Source organism: Phalaenopsis equestris, unplaced genomic scaffold, assembly GCF_001263595.1.
Source record: "Phalaenopsis equestris unplaced genomic scaffold, ASM126359v1 Scaffold000088, whole genome shotgun sequence".
Taxonomy (NCBI): Eukaryota; Viridiplantae; Streptophyta; class Magnoliopsida; order Asparagales; family Orchidaceae; genus Phalaenopsis; species Phalaenopsis equestris.
The window spans coordinates 1,241,416-1,262,758 of NW_018164530.1; the positions used below are offsets into that span (position 1 = coordinate 1,241,416).

Below are 21,343 nucleotides of genomic sequence, written 5' to 3' on the forward strand. Positions count from 1 at the left end.
GTCATCCGGGGTCGCTCGGACGGCGTCGTCGACAATCGGGTCAAAACGCGTCGAAATTCAAATTTCACAAAATTTCGACCCGCGATCGATCGTCCCAAAAGGTTTACTCGAGCATTCGACAAGTAACAGAGGAAGCAATGCGAATTGCGGCAATCGGCTACGTCGACTCTCCGAATTGCGAAGCCGGTGCGCGCAGGAGTGCGAATTGTGCAGAAAGCCACCCTAAGGCTCGGAAAGGTCCTATAGGAATCCATTTTGGGTTTCCTCATGTCGGTTTCATCCTTCTAAGTGTTAGAAGTCGACACCGCACACGCGAAACTCCAAAAGAGGACGAAAATAGGTCGAACCAAAACGAGGCGGGCACCACTTCTAAGGTTCTAAGATAGTCGCAGGAAGACCCCTAAGGCTAGATCCTAACTCCTACGAGAAATACTTCAACGATGATTTAGCTTCTTAATGACCTAATGGGAAGGGAGTGCTCATGATAGTCACATATTTCAATTTGCTACTTAACAAAGTGAATGGAAAATTTTTAATGCATCCACCCAGTTAGTACATTCATAACCTTATATGAGGAGTTAAATTTGAAATGATGTACTAATAATGTTATTATTTATGGAAATTTTGCATAGTTGATTCGGGGTATTTCATGCAACAATGTTTCTTAAAGCCTTTTCTCGATACGAGACATCACATTTCTAATTTTGAGCACAACAAAAGTAATCAGAGGGTTGAATGAATTGTTATCATTATAAAGTCTTATTGAAATAGCATTAAGCTTATTGAAGAAGGGGTGTGTCATGCTTCGAGATATATTGACATATTCTTTAGAAAAATAGATAAAATAGTTGTTAAAAGGAGAATTTTGTATAATTTTATTTGGGGGCACCAACTCGGCACTATGTTGATTTTAAGGCCTTAGATGAAGATCTAGCATACATGCCTATAGAAGCATTGGAACATCAAATAGAACAATCATTGCTTTAGGAAAACTTTGATGCGAATGATTTCAACATACCCGATGGAGAGTGTGTTCAGGAGATGATCCAACTAAGTGAAGATATCACATACGCTTTAGTGGATTCATTGATTATATGTAATTAATGTATTGCAATGTCTTTTGTTTGGATGTTTACTATTTGAGATGCACAGAGGATTGATTGATGTCTATTTTCTCTTTTATATTTTGAAATTTTAATTTTTAAAGTTATATCTATAAAGTTGCATATTTTCCCCTGTGTTTTTTTTTATTACGAACCATAAGATTTTTTTTTGTCGTTCTATTTATTTGTAGTCTAATTTGTCGATTAAAAGCATAGTATATTAAAATCTCAGGAAAAATGAGTTCAAGGTCATTAAGTGCTTCAAGAGTTATGTACTGTCATTGTTGTATGCAATGTTGTGAATACACATTAAGAAGAGAAAATAATTATGAGAGGAGATTTTAATGTTGCCCAAATATAGGACATATGAATATGAAAGGTTATTTCGATTGGTTGATGATATGGAAAAGTTCACTCAATTTATTGGACAAGTTAGGTGAGATGCTATAAACAACAAGTTGTCCCGAAAACTCGATCATCTGGAAATGAAAGTGAATGTCATTATAACATTTACTTGTTTTTGTAGTTTTTATGATTGTGATATTATGCATAAAATTGTCTTTAAATTGATGTATGGGAGAAATTAGGCTCCTAACGTGTTTTTTGTACCATTGAAACTCTTTATGTTATTCCGCTATAAATATTTTGAAAATTGCGCTAATTGAACTAATTTTCATCTATAAGGGCACATCTTTTTTATTAGAAACAACTGCAATACACTAGATTATTCAAACATATTGACTTCTATTCCATCAATAGCTTTATGATAACAACCAAGAAACAACTTCACAACTGCTTCTATAAAACTGCTTTTATAAAACGTAGGAGCCGCCCGAAATGTACTGTTAGTGAGAGTTGGATTGATTTTTCTTTCTGAATTTAAATATGGACATTAGCTTTTGAACCTGCACTCATCAAAGATGCCTGATAAATCTGACTCGCAATCTCATTTTTAAGTGGAATCCAATGCAGGTCAATTCATTCTAAATTTAAAATGTTCTATGACGATTCATCTAATGTTCATGTATTATGGACAAGATGAGCTATATTATTGGCCTTAAAACCTCACCCTGCAAGAAAATCAAATTGATCGTGGACCTTACAACCTCTCCACAGGTGTGAAGCAACCTGATCGGTGAGTTTTATAGCCTGGCCTATAAGGGAATAAGACTCAAATAGGGGGTATTATAATCTCTCATTTTAGGCAAAATAACCTTATTGATGGTTCTTATGTTATCTCTCATTATGCAAGGTTGCTCGATTGGTTAAGTTGTTTAGATGCTGACTTTTAAATTAACATTTGTTTTAGCATGTATACTGAGGCGTTGATTAATTAAGAGCTGAGGTTTTGGCCTATTTGCAACCATGTTATAGTTGTGTATCGGTGACCCTCAAATGGGCACTTTAATGATTTGTTATCCTCAGGAATACTTTTGTCTACTTGTGATCCCTTAAGATTTGTTGGAACTCGTGGGTTGAATTTGGGGTTTTTTGGAGATTGGTGCTTTAGTGCCTCAACACAGTTTTTGATGCTTCAATATATTTATTGATGCACCTGCATGAACATTGGTGCTCCAGTTTATCAATTATCACCATAAAGATAATTTGTCTTTTTCATATTATTTAAATACATTTCATATGATTATTGGTTCTTTAAGAAGCAATTGTCTTATGTATTATTTATGAGCATTTGGGGTATTTAGGAATGCTTTTTGTTTTTGTAATTACAGAGGACTGCTTTACCTTTTTTTGGTAGATGGTATTAGTTTGTGCATATGATTTATAGTGACAAGGAATTGTTTTATGTATTATTTATGAACATTTGAGCTTTACGAAGAAGCACCCAAGTTGATTTTATATTGATTTGAATCACTCAACCGTGTATTAAAATCCTTTGTTAATTTAGAAGACTTGAGTCTCTATCGCTGGCTTATCTTTGTATGATAATGTAGGTATTTAAGATGAAGGTAATTCGTTAGCCTATCTAACATTGTTTTAAGACATGTTTTAAGGGCGGGTTAATACAAGGTTGGTTGTTGCAAATGACTAAAAGCTTTATGTATGCATAAGTTGGAAACTCATTTACTAGGAATTTAATGTTTACGGGTGCCAATGCATTATGCTCATTGCATATATCTTAATAAAAAGAAAATTATTTTCGAGCATGTATTTTAATGAATTTGCTTTATAATTGCGAATCACGGCAAACAAACATCTCCTCATGTACAAGAAGACTCAATTTTGTGAATCATCACAAATCCAAACAATTAGATTTTTCATGTCAAGAAAGCTACAAGGAGTGCTTTGAGAGATTTCATAGTTAAGCTCAACAAAACTATGCCGTAGGAAGGACTATGAAGAGGTGGTGGTTTGTAAAGATGTATTTGTTATTGTTGATCTTGACAGGCAAATGCTTGTGCTAGGGTTATATTAACCGTAAGAGAAGTTTTTTAGGAGCATTGCCTGCACGGTATCCAAAATGGAAAGGCTGCATCAAGCTAGTGTTGTTAGGGGTAAAGCTAATGAGCTGTTGAAGGGTCAGTTAGCATGAGAGAAATCAAGAGGAAGACTCGGTTTTTAGAAGATGGAAGGGAATACTTAGGTTTCAGTGGAGTTGGTGTTGGAGAAGACTCAACATAGGGGACTTTCCTAGTTGAAGCATGCATAGGACAAAGAAGCCATCATGCCATGGATTTGAAGCGCACATTGAGATAGCGAGTTGGAGAGAGAAAAGATAACATTGAGATAACAAGTGTCTGAGGTTTACAATACACGACATGGGTTTTTTTTGTGAGACATAGGTATCACACAAGAATAACCCGTTTTCATGCGCAGGATTGAGGGAAATGCTGTCACACCCTAATTGATCTTACTTTCATACATAATCAGAACCTATTAGGTAGTGAACTAGTATGACTAGATACTTGATACATTCAATGTCATACTTCATTATATACACCCGGAAATGTGGAAAATCATAACCTCAAAACATGAAAACTATACATAACTACTAAATCTAACATAAATAAAATACTTACCTAAAATATCTGTTCAAACTCCCAAAATTACACAGTGCAAAAGCTGCACAAATCACACCTAGCTGTAGGCTGATTTAAAACTTGGAGAATTACCAAAATTTAATGTAAAGTATATGTAAGATCAATTGCTTGATCTAGATCAGGCATCTAGTGAAATTAATTTGTCTTAATTTCAACAAGTATGGCTTTATTAACTTAAATAGGTCCTTAATCTGTTTAGCCAAATTAATTTTATTTACCTTTGACAGCTATTGTATCAGCTAACCCATTTAGCTAACTCTGGGAAGTTTGATGAACCCAACTTTAAGGAAATCAGGTGGTTAGGCTGATTTAAAACTTGGAGAATTACCAAAATTTAATGTAAAGTATATGTAAGATCAATTGCTTGATCTAGATCAGGCATCTAGTGAAATTAATTTGTCTTAATTTCAACAAGTATGGCTTTATTAACTTAAATAGGTCCTTAATCTGTTTAGCCAAATTAATTTTATTTACCTTTGACAGCTATTGTATCAGCTAACCCATTTAGCTAACTCTGGGAAGTTTGATGAACCCAACTTTAAGGAAATCAGGTGGTTTTATTTATTTTTTTACTAATCCATAAATATGTGCTTACACGTTTGTGCCATTAGAAAAATTTGACAAATATTTTCGTGATAATTACATTTTTCTTAGAATAATGATAATATAAAATTTAGGTTCCTATCGATAGAAACATAACTAATAAAATAATTAGAATTCATAGTGTCTAGAAATTAAGTGACGAATATTTATGTTGTTTTTGCATTATGCTACTCAATAGGGGATCTGGTGCTCTTTTAAAGCAACAAGAAAATTTAATCTCCATACATGTAGAGCATCATGCAGGTAGTATTATAGGTTCCCAAATTTCTTGGGCCGACTCGATGATCTTTTTATTTATAAACTCATATTCGCGCTTGGCAGCATTACTTTTTCTTGAACCTTAAAAACATAGCTGAAAACTTGTACTTCTTTATGGTAATTTTATGCAAGGTATGTGTATAAACGAAATCTGTGTTCTTTATAGTAATACTAGATTCTAATTCTATGTTTTCTTTGAAGTTCCATGGTTTTAACATCTTTCTTCTGGATTTTTATGTATTTGATTTTATAACAATTAAATCTTACCAAAAGACTCAATTTCATAGTCTGCACCTATGCAACCACTTCTGAAATTTATTTCAATAATATGAAGGGGCATTTCATACATACCGCACAATTTTCATGCGTTTACTATCTAATACCTAAACTTTCATATTCACTTGCATATCACTCAAACCTTTAATGTCACATGAAAATAACCACTATTATTAGCTCTTTAAAAGTGAAATACACATTTCACACCTAAGTGTTTTAAATGTCAATATCAAAATTTAGTTGTTTGACATGTAAATACATAAGAATTGTATGTAAATTTCGCTAATATTAAACATTTAGATTTCCTTCGGACAATACAAAAGAAAATCCTGTAGTTTCTTAAAAGGAATGTATAGAAATGTGCCAGAGTATTGAATGTTGCTCTCTTCAACTTTACTAGTCCATCTTCTTTGCTTTGTGACCGTTTGATATTGTTATTTTTTTGACTGTTTGAACCTCAAATGGCTCTTTTTGAAATAAAAAATAATACCGTTTAACCAAGTAATTTATGTTTTTATTGTCTGTTTAACCTTTCTCTTACATCACCTAAAAATATAATGATAATATTAAGTTAATTAAATGCACTTTATACATTCATTTGTGTGCCGCGAAATAATTGGGTACCACTTCTGGCATTTATTTCAATAATTTTAAGGGGCTTTTACATACATACCACACAATTTTCATGCGTTTACATATCTAATACCTAAACTTTCATATTCACTTGCATATCACTTAAACCTTTAATGTTACATGAAAATAACCACTATTTTAAGCTCTTTAAAAGTGAAATACACATTTTCATATATTGGTTTATGACACTAAAGTGTTTTAAATGTCAATATCGAAATTTAGTTGTTTGACTTGTAAATACATAACAATTGTATGGAAATTTCGCTAAAATTAAACATTTTGATTTCCTTCGGACAACACTCAAGAAAATCCAGTAGTTTTTTAAAAGAAATGTATAGAAATGTGCCAGAGGATTGAATTTTGCTCTCTTCAACTTTACTAGTCCATCTTCTTTGCTTTGTTACTGTTTGATATTGCTATTTTTTTAACTGTTTGAACCTCAAATGGCTCTTTTTGAAATCAAAGATAATACGGTTTAACCAAATAATTATGTTATTATTGTCTGTTTAACCTTTCTCCTACATCACCTAAAAATATAGTGAGAATATTAAGTTAAGGAAATGCACTTTATACATTAATTTGGGTACCGAGAACAAATATCCTTTGCATGTTTAGTTTGGGAATCTTTTCAAATTGCTCTTCCTGGCATTGCACAAATGAGGTTTATTTTTCAGAATATTGGAAAATTCATTGATGTAGCAGCATTAGCAAAAAGTTTCATTGGTAGGCATTGGCCGAAGTCTGATAATTTTGTTGTTTTTTTTGCGAATAAAGCATGTATCTTAACAGTTGGGCTATGATTGTTCTATTTATTTTGTGATAAGAATCATAATAAACAGTCTTGATTTGTTTTTTCTGGTGATGTTAGAGAGTTGCACCATATTTTAGTAATGCTGTAAAACATGATTTTTATCGTTATCACCTTTATTTGTTGTTGTTGTTTCTCTCTAATCTAAATTGCTGGGGGTTTGTTCTATCAGTGTTACATATTCTTTAGTATTTACAATTGAACTTTTTGTGCAGATTGAAGCAACAGTGATGCCATCAGATTATCGGTACAAGGTTTGTTTTCTTCCTTTTGTCGTTTGAGTGTCACCTTATAAATTCCCTCCAATATTGAAAATACAAGGGAAAAAAAACTATTGATTGGATGCTTGAAGAGCAGAAAGCTCCGAGGCAGTGTTTCTGCTCTGATGTTTTTGAAATTAATAATAGGCAGTCATTCTTATTTTGCCTGGCAAATAAAGGATTCATCGCCTTGTACTTCAGGCATATCTCATTATTAAGTAAACGAAATGTTGTTGACGTGGGTGTGGGTCTTGTGATCTCTTGCATCATGGGATTGGATGCGGGAGACGAAAATCCCGTCTTGAGAGTCCTATGGTGGGAATTTTCGCACCTGCCTGTTATTGCCGGGTCTTGTGGGGCCTCTATTTATTATATTTTGATATCTAACTACGTTTAAATTTATGTTTTAGTATAAGTTTATTGCTTTAAAGTCTGATGGGGACTTTATCTGTTGGTTTATGCTATTTGGAAATTTTTGTCTTTTTCTCCGATTTAGAGAGTTGCACCATATTTTTCTTGAAGTGGTAAATATGTATTTTGAAGAGAACAGGTGGTGGAAATTTTTTGTTGTCCGCACACCGTCATTTAAGCCGCCGATCATCCACTCTTTTGTTGTCCTTTCTCCTAGATAATAGCTGACCTATCATTTTGCCCTTTCAACCTCCATAAATTTCATTTATTCTCCGATATTTCCCCTTCTCTAACATATTCACGCTGGACCAAATTAAACACGTTCTAGGAATCCTAGGATAATGTCAAATCTTAATTTCAAGTTCTAACTCTAGCCATAAACCTTCAAACTCTTACATTCTTACCTCCACCAAAAATCTCTCTCTACAGCTACCACCTAATTCTAAACCCTCGACCAATCTTAGATCGACTATCTTTATCCTAGTCGAAACCCTAAAGTAAGGAGCAAGTCACTATGTCGCCAAGAAGAAAATCTAAACGATGCATTCATGAACTTACCATGGAGGATATGCAACAAAAATCAATTAATTGCAATGGAGACTCACTGATTTTAACAGGAGGTAAGGTGAGGAAGTCACCTATTGCAATAACGGTGACCACTCTAGTAGAGTTATAGAGAAGATGATGAAAATCACGTTCTCCAAGAAACCTCATGCATCAATAAGACGATGTGGCGTTAGTTAAACATTGAGTATAGGAGAAAAGAGTGATTTTGAAGTGAAGCTTAATTTGTTGGATTTCGACAGTTCTATGGATCGAGATAAATTTATTGAGTGGCTCTAGATAGTGAAATGAGTTTTTGAGTATAGAGATATTCCACTTGATGGAAAAGTAAAGCTACTTGTCATTAAGTTAAAGAGGTGTGCTTCCTTGTTCCATACCCAAATACAAGCATGTACTCTAATAAGACTTTTTAAGGAACACATCATAAAGATCAATAGATCTTCTAAGCTTTGGAGGCCTGTATCCAAAGATCAAGTTATTTTGAGTTGAGCCATCTGCCAAAATGATCGAGCTATGCCTACCTGTCGAAGTGGTCGAACTAAGCCTACCTATCGAAGTGATCGACTTACGCGAGATACACCACCGGGAAAAATCTTAAAGTTATTTTGATCTAAGCCCCTTTCTTTGTGGTAATTTTTGGCCGCCCAGGAATCTTGAGAAAATATAGAGTGAGAAACATGAGCTCTAGCAATGCATCTATCATCTTCTCCCATATATTTTTCATAAAAACGGGGTCTATACCGGCTTTTTTGAACAACACGGAACCATAAGTCCTTGAAGGATTCAACATTTGTGGGGGGAGATTCTGAAGTGCTTGTGCCAATATGAAGGAAAAAATAAAATCACAATTTGATACAAAATGAAGAAGGATATGCAGTGCAAGTATCTACCAAAATACTACTGTCGGTCAACTTTTTATTTATTTTTGAAAATATGAATATGAAAATAATTTTAAATTTTAATTTAATATAAGAGATATATAGTTTGAGTTTTGAAAGTCAATATGTTTTAATTTTCGAAAAAGAAAAAATTAGACCAAATGGATCTCATTTGTCCAATAGTTTGCATAATCGTGTCTGATACCGCGAATACTACACTTTCCCGAAAGATAAGTGTAGACCTCGGCGAGACCTCGGCGATAGACCGACGATAGAATCAATCATGCAAAGTAAAAGATTTGTGACATCTATTTGGTTTGCGAACCTTTTATGTGTGACCGACAAGTTCTCCTATCTAATATAAAGATTAAACAAAGTTTATTTTGCCTGGGTTCCAAGTTCCCTATAGAGGCAAACCCCTATAGTTAATTAATTCTCAAATGACTGGGGTCACTTGAGAAACTCTCAATAATGATAAGTGGTTTTATTCTTCAAGATTTCAAGGTTTAGGTTTTCACGGTAGGACGTGAAAAGACAAGTGGAGTGACTCAAATAGGAACAATTATTTTCGAGAGTCCAAAGAAGGGAAAATGTAGGGGATATCACAGATTCTAAGGACAAAACCTTAGTAACTTCCCAAACTATCCTGCTGTGCGGCTATGTTTTAGAGAAGATGTTATTTAAGTTTTCAATCCTGCCAATTTTATTATTTGGGGCTTACACTTCCATAATAAGTGATTATGCAAATAACTCACAGAGAAATGAGAGTTTACGTCATATCACAAAACAACCTCGGAGCTTAAGGCGAGTTAGGACTTACGCTGCACAACGTGGTTGTGTAGGGGCCTAAAAGATGATGAAGAATTACGTCGCGCTAGACGAGCTACCTCAAAGTCTTAATGGGTTGTTTAAATTAGGGAAGTTTAGTTGGTGAATACTTGTTTTGCTGTTGTTGAATGACGACCCCCTCTACTTGTAGTCTGCTCCAAACTTCTTGTCGTGCTGCCCACGAAGTTGCTCCGGGCTCCTCGTCGAAGTAGCAATCTTAAAGTTTAAGGTTCAAACAGTTTTACCAGGTGTGTTTCAATGTCTCAGTTTTGTTGTTATTGGGGGGGTTAAAGTTGATTAGAGCGACACCGGTTATGATCCCACGGTTCCCTTGTTCCGGTATCACTATTTTCTTTTGAATTCACTTATCTTAAACGAATTGTGAAATCCATTTAAACCGGGGAGATCTCGTTAGCAACCGTGGGTTACCTCCTTCGAAGGACTCCCGTAAATTCGAAAGAGCATGTTATGTTTTGTTTTGTTTTGATTTGCTTTGAAAATGTTGTTTAATTTTGAAAAATCATTTTATTTCGAAAGTGAAATTGTATTCAGTACCTGCATAATGTGTTAAAGCAAGAGCAAATTGCAATGATAAAACAACAATAAATAAAATGTACATGTCTACGTGGCAGATCTGTTGTTGTTATCCCTGTTGCGTGTTTAATTCACAAAACATAATATAATTTGTAGTGAATTTAAATAAATTGCAGAGAAAGAAATAAAACAGTAAGCAGTAGAACAAGTTGTATCAACAACAAGGAACTCAAAAGAGGTGATCCTAAGGCTTCCTACAACTCCTAACTGCCATTGGAGAGCTAATATTGTGATCGTACGACCTCCTACGGCTGCGGAAAGCTAATAACAAGTGTGTACGGTGATTCTACGACTTCGGACAACAGCTAGGAATTTTGAATAGCGTCTGTATGAGTTCTTATGAACCCAAACAACAATTAGAAAGCCTAAACAACGATCATAAGGCCTCCTACAGCTCGGGACAACAGCTAGGGAATCTCAACAACAACTATTAATCACCAAACAACAATTCTAAACTTCCGAACAACAGTCCCTAGCACCAAACATCAGTTTTAAGCTTCTAAACAACAATTCCTAGCACCAAACAACAGTTTTAATCAACAAACAACAACTCTAAGCTTCCAAACATCACTTCTTAGCACCAGACAACAGTTCTACGACACCGGGCGGCAACTTGGAGCTTTAGGTAGTGGTCCTACAACTTCCTACAACATCGGGCAGTGACTAGGAGCATTGGACAACACCCTACAACTCTTCCTACATTCCAAAATGTGGCTTTGAAATGCGAACAATGCTTACGACGCCTCCTATTATTCCAAACAACAACTATTAAACACCAAACAACACTTTACAGTGATTGACAACCTTAAACAACATATAAATGGGGCGCAAAACCCTCCAAAACAATGACTAAGATGTTCAAGGTTGACCAACAAAAGCACCTTGAAGCAGGGATCAGGCTGCCCAATGAATAAAATTGTGCATCCGACCACTGCTTGCGTCTTTCTAACTAAGGCATAAATTCGGTAATACGGTTCAATGCAAAAGACTATTTGGAAATCTCCAAAAATCAGTCCCTATGATTTAGAGAGCTACTATCATAACAAATCATAACAAATGTAAGCAGATAAATAAATTATGAAGTGCTACAACATATGTTAAGCTCAACCATCATGGGATCAAGTCTTATGGATGAAAGAATGCATGAAAAAGCTTTAAAACGAATGATATAAACAAGACTAGTTCAATTCCTCTGACAGTTTCCTTTCAGCTTTCAACAGATTCAGCACTTTCGATTAAAGATCTTAAAAAAAAAAGAAGGTTTAAGCGAGGAGATCGAACCTGTACCTACCAATCTCACAAATTTCGGGTAAGAAGAAACCAAAGGGGAGGAATCCTGTCGAGCGAGGAGAACCAAATCGAGCAGACCGAGCGAGGAAGAAGGCGAGCGTCTTGTCTAGCTTTTAGATTAGAAGCGGATGCCAAATTAATCCAAAGTTGGATCGGGCCGAATCGAGCGGAGTTTTGTTCCAAGAGACGACTCCTGAGAGAGGTTGAGCGGAGAAAAAAAAAATGTCGCAGGCTTCGGTTGAGCAGGTGTGCGGGAGTAAGCGTCTTGAGGACGGGACTGTAGCAAAGAAGCAGGCGCGAGAGAAGGGAGCCGAATCGAGTAGGCGTCGATCTCTGTTCGCAGAGGAGGTGCGGGTGAGGCGCAGGAGGAGCGAACGCTTCGTCTTTCCCTGTCGAGCGGGCTCGAGCAGAGAAGCCTCGGGAGAAGGAGAAGGCGAGCGGGGGAAGGTTGGCAAGTGAAGGAAGATGAGCAGGAGCTCGGGAGAGGCAAAGGAGGAAGACCGCGAAGGAAGAAGCGATCCCTTCCTTTTAGAATTGGAGTGGGGTCAATAGACGTTATACGAAGAAATTGGCAGGAGATTGAATGATTTTCTTTCAGGTAGCCAGCTTAATTGGAAAAGTTTAATGGGGGGATTAAATGATAAATTTGAAATTTAAATTTTGAAATTCAAAATCATATAAGCTGAGTCAATTAGCCCGTGTTCAGCCCATATCCAACCCAAATTGAACCTGGGTTGTGTTCGGGCCCGCGGCTCGCTAATTAAAAAAACATGCATTGATATTTGTGTAATTTGTGCGCTCATGTAACCCTAGAAATACGAGTGTCCTTCCTAGCTACAGTTGACGTTCCGAATGCGTCGGTGCGGTCCGTTTTGTCATCCAGGGTCGTTCGAACAAATTCGCCGGCGGTCGAGCTAAAAATTTATCAACCTCGTGCGTGGTGTGGCGAGTGCGTTGCTGGGTCGCGGAGGGTTCACCTAAGGACGTCTGATCTTGTAAGAACTCATTTTTGGGCCCTCTACATGCTAGTCCTTAACCCTCACAACTAGAAGTTTAGTGCTTGGAACCACTCTTGCGAGTTCTTCACAAAAATGAGTCAAGAAGTGGTTTGAAGTTCTACGGGAGGTGAGCTCCATTACTAGTCCTTTAAGATGGTAAAAAAGAAACTCCTATGGCTAGATTTTGGGTTTTGGGAGTAGGAAACTAAGACCTCACTAAAATGAGGTCAACAACTACATATAATTTGTTTTTTTGAGACTTGATCATTTGCAGTAGAAGCATGTCAATGGAGGAGTACATCGTTGAATTTGAGCAGCTAATGCTGAAGTGTGAGTTGGTGGAGCCTGAGGTGAATACCATAGCTTGGTATCATGGAGGATTGAGATTGTCTGTTGGTAACTTGGTGCTACAACAATTTTATTGGATGTTATGGGATGTTCAAACTTTAGCCTTGAAAGTAGAGAGACAACTCAGTAATATCATGTCTACACCATCCTTCAAATAGGCTTCAAAAAATAAAATTGTGTAACAAGAGCACATCTACCAAATGGCTAATAATTGTCCCTTGTGTGAAGTCAACATAGTAGGAAAATATGATTCATTGGGCCAACACTTCCAAGATATTTCAAGTTTAATGGATATGGGTACATTGCATTATTTGCTCAAATAAAAGAGTGATTTATTTACTGAGTAGGGTGCAATGGGAGAGAGAGAGTGAAGACTTTTGAGAGGAGGTTGGAGAGGAGTATTAGTTAACCACAAATGATGGTGAGATGCTTGTGGTTTGATGATTTCTTCAGACCGAGCCCAAGAGAGATCAGTAGTGACTTAGGCTCCGTTTGGGAGCTCGCCGGCACCTCGTCGGAAGAATATCTCGAGGAGCGGTCGCTAACTGTGGCTTTTTGGGAGCGCGTCGGGAGAGTGTCACGAGGCGTTTTTGGTTAGACGCTACCTCCCCATCTCTAGCCGAAGTTCAATCTTCTCTCCCCTTTCACAATCTCAGTTTTCCCATCTTCCTCTGGTAACCCTACCAACCTAAATAATGCTCAAATTTCTCAAGGGAGTGGTTGCTGGATCTGGGGCGGGGCTCAAGGATTTTGCATACAATATCGGCGAACGTAATTCCTCGTCCTGGGGCTCGTGGACTAAATTCCGCATAACTTCTAAGGTTCTGATCATTTGAGTCCCAAATTTGTAATTCGTTCATGAAAGTTCCAATATTTTAGATGCTTTCTTATGAGTTTTTTCGTGCTACGCTTCTTGCAAGTAATCTGATATCAAAATTTGACTTCCATTCAGTAGAGCTTTGCCCTTTGATTACGACAGTGTACTTTTAGGATTTCTGAGGGTGTGTAGTGAACCGGATGGACGAGAGAGGTATTTTTGGCTGCTTGAATGAATAAGCTGATAGAATTTGTAGGAGGGCTATCTTACTGGAAATCATTCCTTGAGAATTATGTAGGTATTGAAGCAAATTTGGAATAGGTTTAAGATTAACAGATTCGTATTTTTCAGAAATTTGATCATTTTTTTGAAGAAGGCAAGTAGAAGAAGTTTAATAGTGCTGAATCAACTCTGTGGTGCTGCTGGAGGCTTACCGTCTTTTTTGTTACTTAGTTGTTTATGAATAAGTATTGCAAATTTAGTTAGTGTATTTTGGTGCATGAAGGAAGAATTAAATCATGCAAAATATTGCGATAGAATTTACCGTCATCAACTTTTTATGCTTTTTATTTGTTTATTTTGCTTCCTGTTTATATTGTTTTTGCTATGTATTCCTTGGACATCACAGGCAAGTCAGTCAAGCATTTTGATTAGCCTGTATGAGATGGAACTGAGTGGTTTTTATTATGAACAAGGTAAAGTTGGTGCCCAAGTAGAACTTTCTATGTATATAAGGTCATCAATGATATATTGTTTTGAGAGTGGGCTAACAAGGGATGGACAAACTTATTGAATTTGTACTGATGGTTTCTCTTGAACATCTAAAGTCATTTGAAAATTTGATTGATTTTTTTAGAATTCATGATAGTATTTAACATCTACTTTGTTATGGCGGTATATGCAGTTATTAAACGCTTCCTTCTTTTCAATGATGCTTCAGTAGTTCTTTAGGCTGCTCCTTGAAGTCTAGGATCACCTTTGGATGTTGTACTGGGCTAATATGAATATTCTTATAGAATTGGGGTTCTCTGAATCCTGCATGGTATGGCATAGTTGGCAGAGTGCTAAGCAATATGATAGATGAGCTGTATATTTTTCTTAGTTGTGAATTATAACATTTAAAACTTGCAACAGGTTTCAACTTTGCCCACCACGTTTTATTTTCCCGATGTTTTGTGCATTTTTCTGAGAGCATGTTAGTCTCTTCCGAATTTTTGCTTATGAAATATTAAATATATGACTATCACAATTCTGTTACAAACAACGTTACTAAACAGGGGCAGAACGATCATTTGTCCAGAAACAGCTGCCACACAGCTGTTTCCACATAACTGCAACAAGTTTCCCCACAACAACTTTCTGGGGTAGCTAAGCTGCAGCAGAAAAGCTGAGAAGCTGCAGCTGCCCTAAACAGCCTCTTAAACATAACATCTTTCATACATGATACACTGTGAAAGGGATTGATTGTGGCTTCATTATAGACGTTGGCAACTGTGAGAATGTAATTTTTGCACAGATGGTGGACAAATTGAGCCTAATTACTCAGAAATATTTCCAATCATACCAACATATTCCTTAACTTGGTTGAAGAAGGGAAATGAGATTAGTATCGACAAGTGGTGTTTGGTAAAATTTTAAATTAGAGATAAGTTATAGGATTTGGTGTGATGTGCTGTCGTGCTTAAAGATGTATCATATATTTTTGAGTCGATTGTGATAATATAACAAGGGTGCACTTCATGATGGCCATAAAAGAATATACTCGTTTATCAATGATGGGAAGCGTATTTTACTTATGCCATTGAAAGAGTCAATATTGATGAGTACTCAAGCAAAGACAGGAGCTATATGCTACATTTCTACAGGCCATGAGACAGACATTGATGGTACTAGCTGAATAATGTTTGAGGACAGTGAGACGAAAGAGCCGATACCTCAGTCAGTGCCACCTCTATCGGACGTGTTTCGGGTTGTTCTGACTGACAACCTGCCGTGTGGATTGTCAACCCTACAAGAAATTCAACATGTTATAGATGTCATCCTAGGCACAATGCTCTATACCCGACCATCCTATTGGATGAGGCCAATATTGTGTGATGAACTGTAGAAGAAGTAGATCGGTAATCTAATGGCCTGGGCACTAGTTCATGAAAGCATCAGTCCATGTCTCATATCAGTTTTGATTGTGCCAAAAAATGATTGGTCGTGGTGCATGCTTATTGGTAGCAGTGTCACAAATGAAATCACAGTCAAATATCGGTTTTTCATAATGAGATTGGATGATTTACTTGAATAGCTACATTCAGTCAATGGCTTCCTCATTATTGACTTGCACGGTGGTTATCATTTGATTGAGATTCAGAGGTACATGTTGAACTTGTTATCATACTTTGGATTTAGTAATACAGAGAATTTTTATTTCTGAAAATAAATTTTTCCTGTAAAAGGCCTCAAAGGTCATATATAAATGAACAACAATATCACTTTTGTGAAATTCGTTAGATCATGTTTATCTCTCAACTATTGGGGGCAAACTGGTTGTTTACTAGACCGAGTATTTGTGTTTTTTTTTATCATTCTCCATTTATAATGTTGTTTAACATCACCACTTTCCGAAAGTATTATACATATTAACTATAAGCCTTATGATTGCAAAAATCAAACTTCATTAGGTTGGACTTATACTATCCTACCATTTAGGAAAAAGGCAGCATGCCAAACACAATCGTGCAACATGACATGTTGAAAAGTTTCTAAATAAAAATTGTTATATTTTCATTGGCAGGCTTTTATCTTTTGCATGATTGTTTTTACTAAAGGTCTTTAAAGATCCCTTAAAATCAAAAGTTCAAACTTTTTTGCTCCCGTGACCTTCTAAATGTTACAAAAGTTCTAACCAAAGGAATATCTGTTTAAATTACCAATTCTGGATATTTCTATCAAAGGATTAGAACCTGTGCAGCAAACCGCAAAGGGATACAATAACCCTGTACATAATGAAAGCTTTTAAATAATTATTGCATTGACACAATTTTCTTATATTTACACTTTGCAAGGTTCAGTAATGCTATAATTTGTTTGTTTCAGGTTTGGATCCTTTGCAATGACTGCAATGAAATGAGTGAAGTATTCTTCCATATCATAGGCCATAAGTGCAGCAGCTGTCAATCATACAACACCAGAACCATTGCACCACCTCATTCAGATCCTTAATAACATTAATCATCCCATTATAAAGACATTTCATAATTCTATTTGAAAACCTAACATTCTTGCCAAGGTGCTGAATACTTCTATCACATTGGCCGCTATTGTTTTGCCCTCTACCTGCTCCAATTGTTTGGTGGAACACTCTTTTATTTTGCTCAGCTCTGCATTTATATACAAGGGCATTATTTCTGTACAGTGGATATTCAACTTGATGACATTATGTGAAACTAAATATTTTTGGACCTTTGGTTGGAAACATTAATGTGCCTCTTGGGTGTAGGTGGTTGTAACATTTAACTGTTATGTCTTGTTGGTTTTATTTTGAGATTAGTGCATTCTAAGGGTTAATAGATTAGTCATGAATAGTAGTAATCTTAAAATATACATTTAATAGATAGACCAAATTTGAATCACAATACATGGTCTCAGATGTGTATCAAAGTGCAATGTGCAATACAATACATAAGATTTTGAGTGAAACAGTGCTTTATTAATCCGACTATAAAACTATTTATGTACAATTATATTTATTAATAATTATAAAATATAAAGTGATTTAAAAATTGATGTAAAATAGAAAAAAATATTATGTAGTTTCTAACTTGAAGCATTACATTCAAATGTATAAATTAACTTTTTGAACAATTCTTAATAATTTGTTGTGATAATTTAAAATTTAAAATATTATAAAAAGGCCCTGAAATTAATTTTAGCACATCATATCATGCCTTAGTGAAGTGAAGCGGGCATCATGAGATTGGTGCGCTTTTAAAAACATTGAATTAAATTTTGTTATTTGAATATGAGCTTGAAAGTAATATTATAAAAAAACAAAATGTCATTCGTTATATATAAATGAGGTTAAGATTTAGGGTCTGTTTGAGACAGCTTGTGCGTTTTATGATAAGCGGCTTATCCCGAAACGCGGCCCGCGGGTGCGTTTAGTGTAAAAAATCTAAACGCGTTAGACAACGTTTTAAAAAACGTGCAAACCAATCGATTAGATGGAGTTTTTGAAAACGCCGCCACATTTACATGCTGCCCCAAACGGGCCCTTAGTGCATGCTGTCAGATTCTATTAATTTTGAATGCTCTATTATTATAATACTGTAAGACTATGCATCCCTTCAGTTATTATAATAAACTCATGTTGGAGAGCAGAAGCGTAGTTGCATAATTTTTAAAGCTGGATTTGGAACCTCTACAAATATCAAGGTAATGTTATGGTAACCTGGGTTAGTTGCTTTTTTATTTTATTTTATTTTTATTTTTATTTAGTGTGTTTTAATAAACCATAGGAAATTAATGCATTGAGACTTTATTTTTTTTTTTCCATCCATGATAATGTGGCCAAGTAAAAACCACTTTTTATAGGGAAAAATATGATTTTTTAGATTCAAGTAGCATGAGCTTAAAATATAGCAATTTCAAAGTTAAAACCAATTAGTGGGAAAAAGAGAAAAACGAAAGTCTAGAAATTTGAAGATTTTTCTCCTTATTTTAAAAAGTTGTACTATCGATGATTCTTTTTAGGATGTAGGGTCTCGAATCGTTTGTGAGTGCATACATCTCGTTACAGGTCTTGTTTTAAGAAAAATGTGGAAGAAAGATGCATGTGATGTTTGAGAGAGCATCTATGATTTGTTCTATCAAGCTCCGAACTCTAGTAAGCTCGAATAAATAGTTGAGATAAAACTTCTTGGGCTACAATGCTTGAGAGAGAGGGAGGGAGAGAGAGAATGTGTGTGTTAAGAAGATCTTCGATAAAATTCTAGTCCTCATAGTCCTTGCCTTACTCTCACGACTTCCCTTTTATATATAAGTAAGCAAAAAAAAAGAAAAGAAAAAAAAACATTTTGTATTGTACTGTGTTCGCATGTGATATATTGATGAAAAGCTTAAGCATGGACTTGTGTCTTTACTAGTAATAATAATCATGTATGATAGTTAGCTCTCCTTAGGTGGGCTAGATCGCCTCCAACAAAAAAGATAGCTATGCCGTTTCAGTAGATGAGTTCAGTTTAGCCGCTTTGGCAAGTGAGCTTGATTCAATCGTTTTGGCTGGTGACCTCTATTCAGCCATTTCGACAGGTGAGCTCGATTCAGCCACTTCAAAAAGTTGGTTTAGTTCAACAAAACAACCTTATTTCTCGACAAGGGCTAATGAGGCTTGCGAGACTTGTTTGCCTTCGTATCAAACTTTGTTTAAAGGTTTCATTTAGGGTATATAACAATATTTGTTTAGGTATATAACTATATTTGTGTATACAATTATTGAGTTGGCCGACTTTCTTATCCTCATAATAATAATAATAATAATAATTTAGATGCATCTATATACCTAGGTCATAGATTAATTTGTTAAAATTAGGATGCAATTATTTTTTTGTTATAATACATTCTTATCGTTTTTATGTTATTAAATCTTATATAGAAACTCAGTAAAATTCTAGTTCTAATAAAGCACCATGCAATTGGTTAGTTTTTTACTTATAATGTATGATGATGTGAAGTCTCACAAAAACCTTTTATGGGGAATTTTCATGCATACTACACAACTTTTATGTATTTACATATCTATCACCTAAGCTTTCATATTTACATATGTGGCTCTGAAATTATTAATATCACATCTAAAATTTCCCTCTCACTTTTTTAAGAAAATGAAATGCACATTTTTTTTTATCAAAGTGGTATAAATGTAAATTTGAAAATTTATGTGTTAGAAATTTAAATTCATAAGAATTGTTTGATATGCCTGTAAAAAATTGGTAAATAAGGGCTAAAAAACTTAAATTAATGATTACATATTCAAAATCAAACATACCACTAAATTTTCATACATTTATATATATGCGTATTTCAAATTTTTATATGTTTAAATAGTGATATTTTTGACGTGATATGAATGATTTGGATGGTATAAATGTAAACAAGCAACATGGTTTAAGAGTTAGATATGAATATTTTAAATATATAAGAATTGAGTGGTATATATGTAAATGGCCGAAGCAAAAATTATATGCGCACCACATGATTCTTATGTATTTACATATCTAAGTAATCTAACACTTAATATTTGATATTTACATTTATAACACTTTATTAGATAAATTTTTGCATGAAAATATGCATTTACTTTTAAAAATATAGCAAAAATTATATGCGCACCCTTCACTTCAGTTCAGTGCTTCTCTTTCTACCGCCGACGTAAGGCGGGAAAACTGGATTCAGCGCAGGGGGAAATCCTCTCCCTGTGTTCATTTGAAGCTATAACGAGGGGATCGCGGTCGGCCTTCCGACGGGATTTAAGGCAGAACGGAGGAGAAACGGATTGGATTTAGTATCCTGTAGGATTTGAAGTTAATTTTTTGTTGTTTGGCAGTATTTAGGTTAACTCCGGCTACCTAAGTGTCCCATAGATCCAGTCATCTAACCTGCCTCCTTAGGGCTAAGAACTTTCTCACTATGGGAATAAAGGTTAGGGTTTTGATCTTCTGGTAGAAGTCCGGGTCTAGTTTCACCATTTCTTCTAAACTGATGGTGTTTTTTTTCTCTTTGTGTGTTTGTGTGTTTGTGTGTGTAAGGGTTTAACGAAGCTTTTATCGGACAATGCTCCCAAGGCCATGAAGGAGCAGAAGTTCGAGAGCTATTTTGGTCGGAAGCTTGCCATTGACGCTAGTATGAGTATCTACCAATTCCTTGTTCGTACATTAGCCCTATTTCGATTTCCTTTTATACTGTGCTTGTATTTTATTAGTGCTTAGAATTTATCACCCGCTGAAGAAAATATTTTGCCTTTTTTTGGCTTTTTATCTTATAAGCTTGGAAGATTAGGGTTTTGGATTGCCTCTGACATTTATATAAACATGTTGGGATATTTACATGCATATCTCACAATTCTAATGTATTTACATATCTAGTACCTGAACATTTATATTTACATTTATAACACTATGATGTGATAAACCTGAGTATGGAAAGTTGTATTTCAATTTTTAAGTAGTTGATATTTGTATTTTTTTATGCTAAATTTTGGGTCCTAGATATGTAAATACATAATAACTGTGTGCTTTGTATGTAAATCTAACATTTTTAACTTCAAACTTATTGTTTTATGATTTGGAGACATTATAGTTTGATTTCTTTTCTTTTTTCTATATGCAGATTGTGGTGGGAAGGGCAGGGACTGAGATGCTGACTAATGAAGCGGGCGAAGTCACCAGGTGAGGGCCATGTAAATTATTTTAATCATTTTCGTAAAATGACACTCTTCTGCTTTGGCTGACATTGTTCTTACAGTTTTGAAATTTAATTTTTGTTAGCCATTTGCAAGGAATGTTCAATCGTACAATAAGATTGCTTGAAGCAGGAATCAAGCCAGTGTAAATCATGTCACTCTTTC

At 35.3% G+C, this 21,343-nt stretch overlaps 2 protein-coding genes across 5 annotated transcripts in view; both read left to right on the plus strand.

Annotated features, from left to right (window-relative positions):
* Window positions 1-17,222, plus strand: part of LOC110019940 (E3 ubiquitin-protein ligase MIEL1-like) — a 46,352-nt gene extending 29,130 nt beyond the window's left edge. The window contains exons 9-10 of one of the 2 annotated variants that reach the window (XM_020717834.1): window positions 6,956-6,994; window positions 16,816-17,222. In XM_020717834.1, the coding sequence (XP_020573493.1) occupies window positions 6,956-6,994; window positions 16,816-16,941 (165 nt within the window). In that variant the 3' untranslated portion in view covers window positions 16,942-17,222. The remainder of the gene's footprint in view (window positions 1-6,955; window positions 6,995-16,815) is intronic. The other variant, XM_020717835.1, reaches the window with a different exon arrangement.
* A 2,894-nt stretch (window positions 17,223-20,116) lies between these two features.
* Window positions 20,117-21,343, plus strand: part of LOC110019936 (flap endonuclease 1) — a 16,712-nt gene continuing 15,485 nt past the window's right edge. For 2 of the 3 annotated variants that reach the window (XM_020717823.1, XM_020717824.1), the window contains exons 1-4: window positions 20,117-20,418; window positions 20,526-20,642; window positions 21,106-21,164; window positions 21,264-21,323. In XM_020717823.1, the coding sequence (XP_020573482.1) occupies window positions 20,407-20,418; window positions 20,526-20,642; window positions 21,106-21,164; window positions 21,264-21,323 (248 nt within the window). In that variant the 5' untranslated portion in view covers window positions 20,117-20,406. Of the gene's footprint in view, window positions 20,419-20,525; window positions 20,643-21,105; window positions 21,165-21,263; window positions 21,324-21,343 lie in introns of those variants that run through there. The other variant, XM_020717825.1, reaches the window with a different exon arrangement.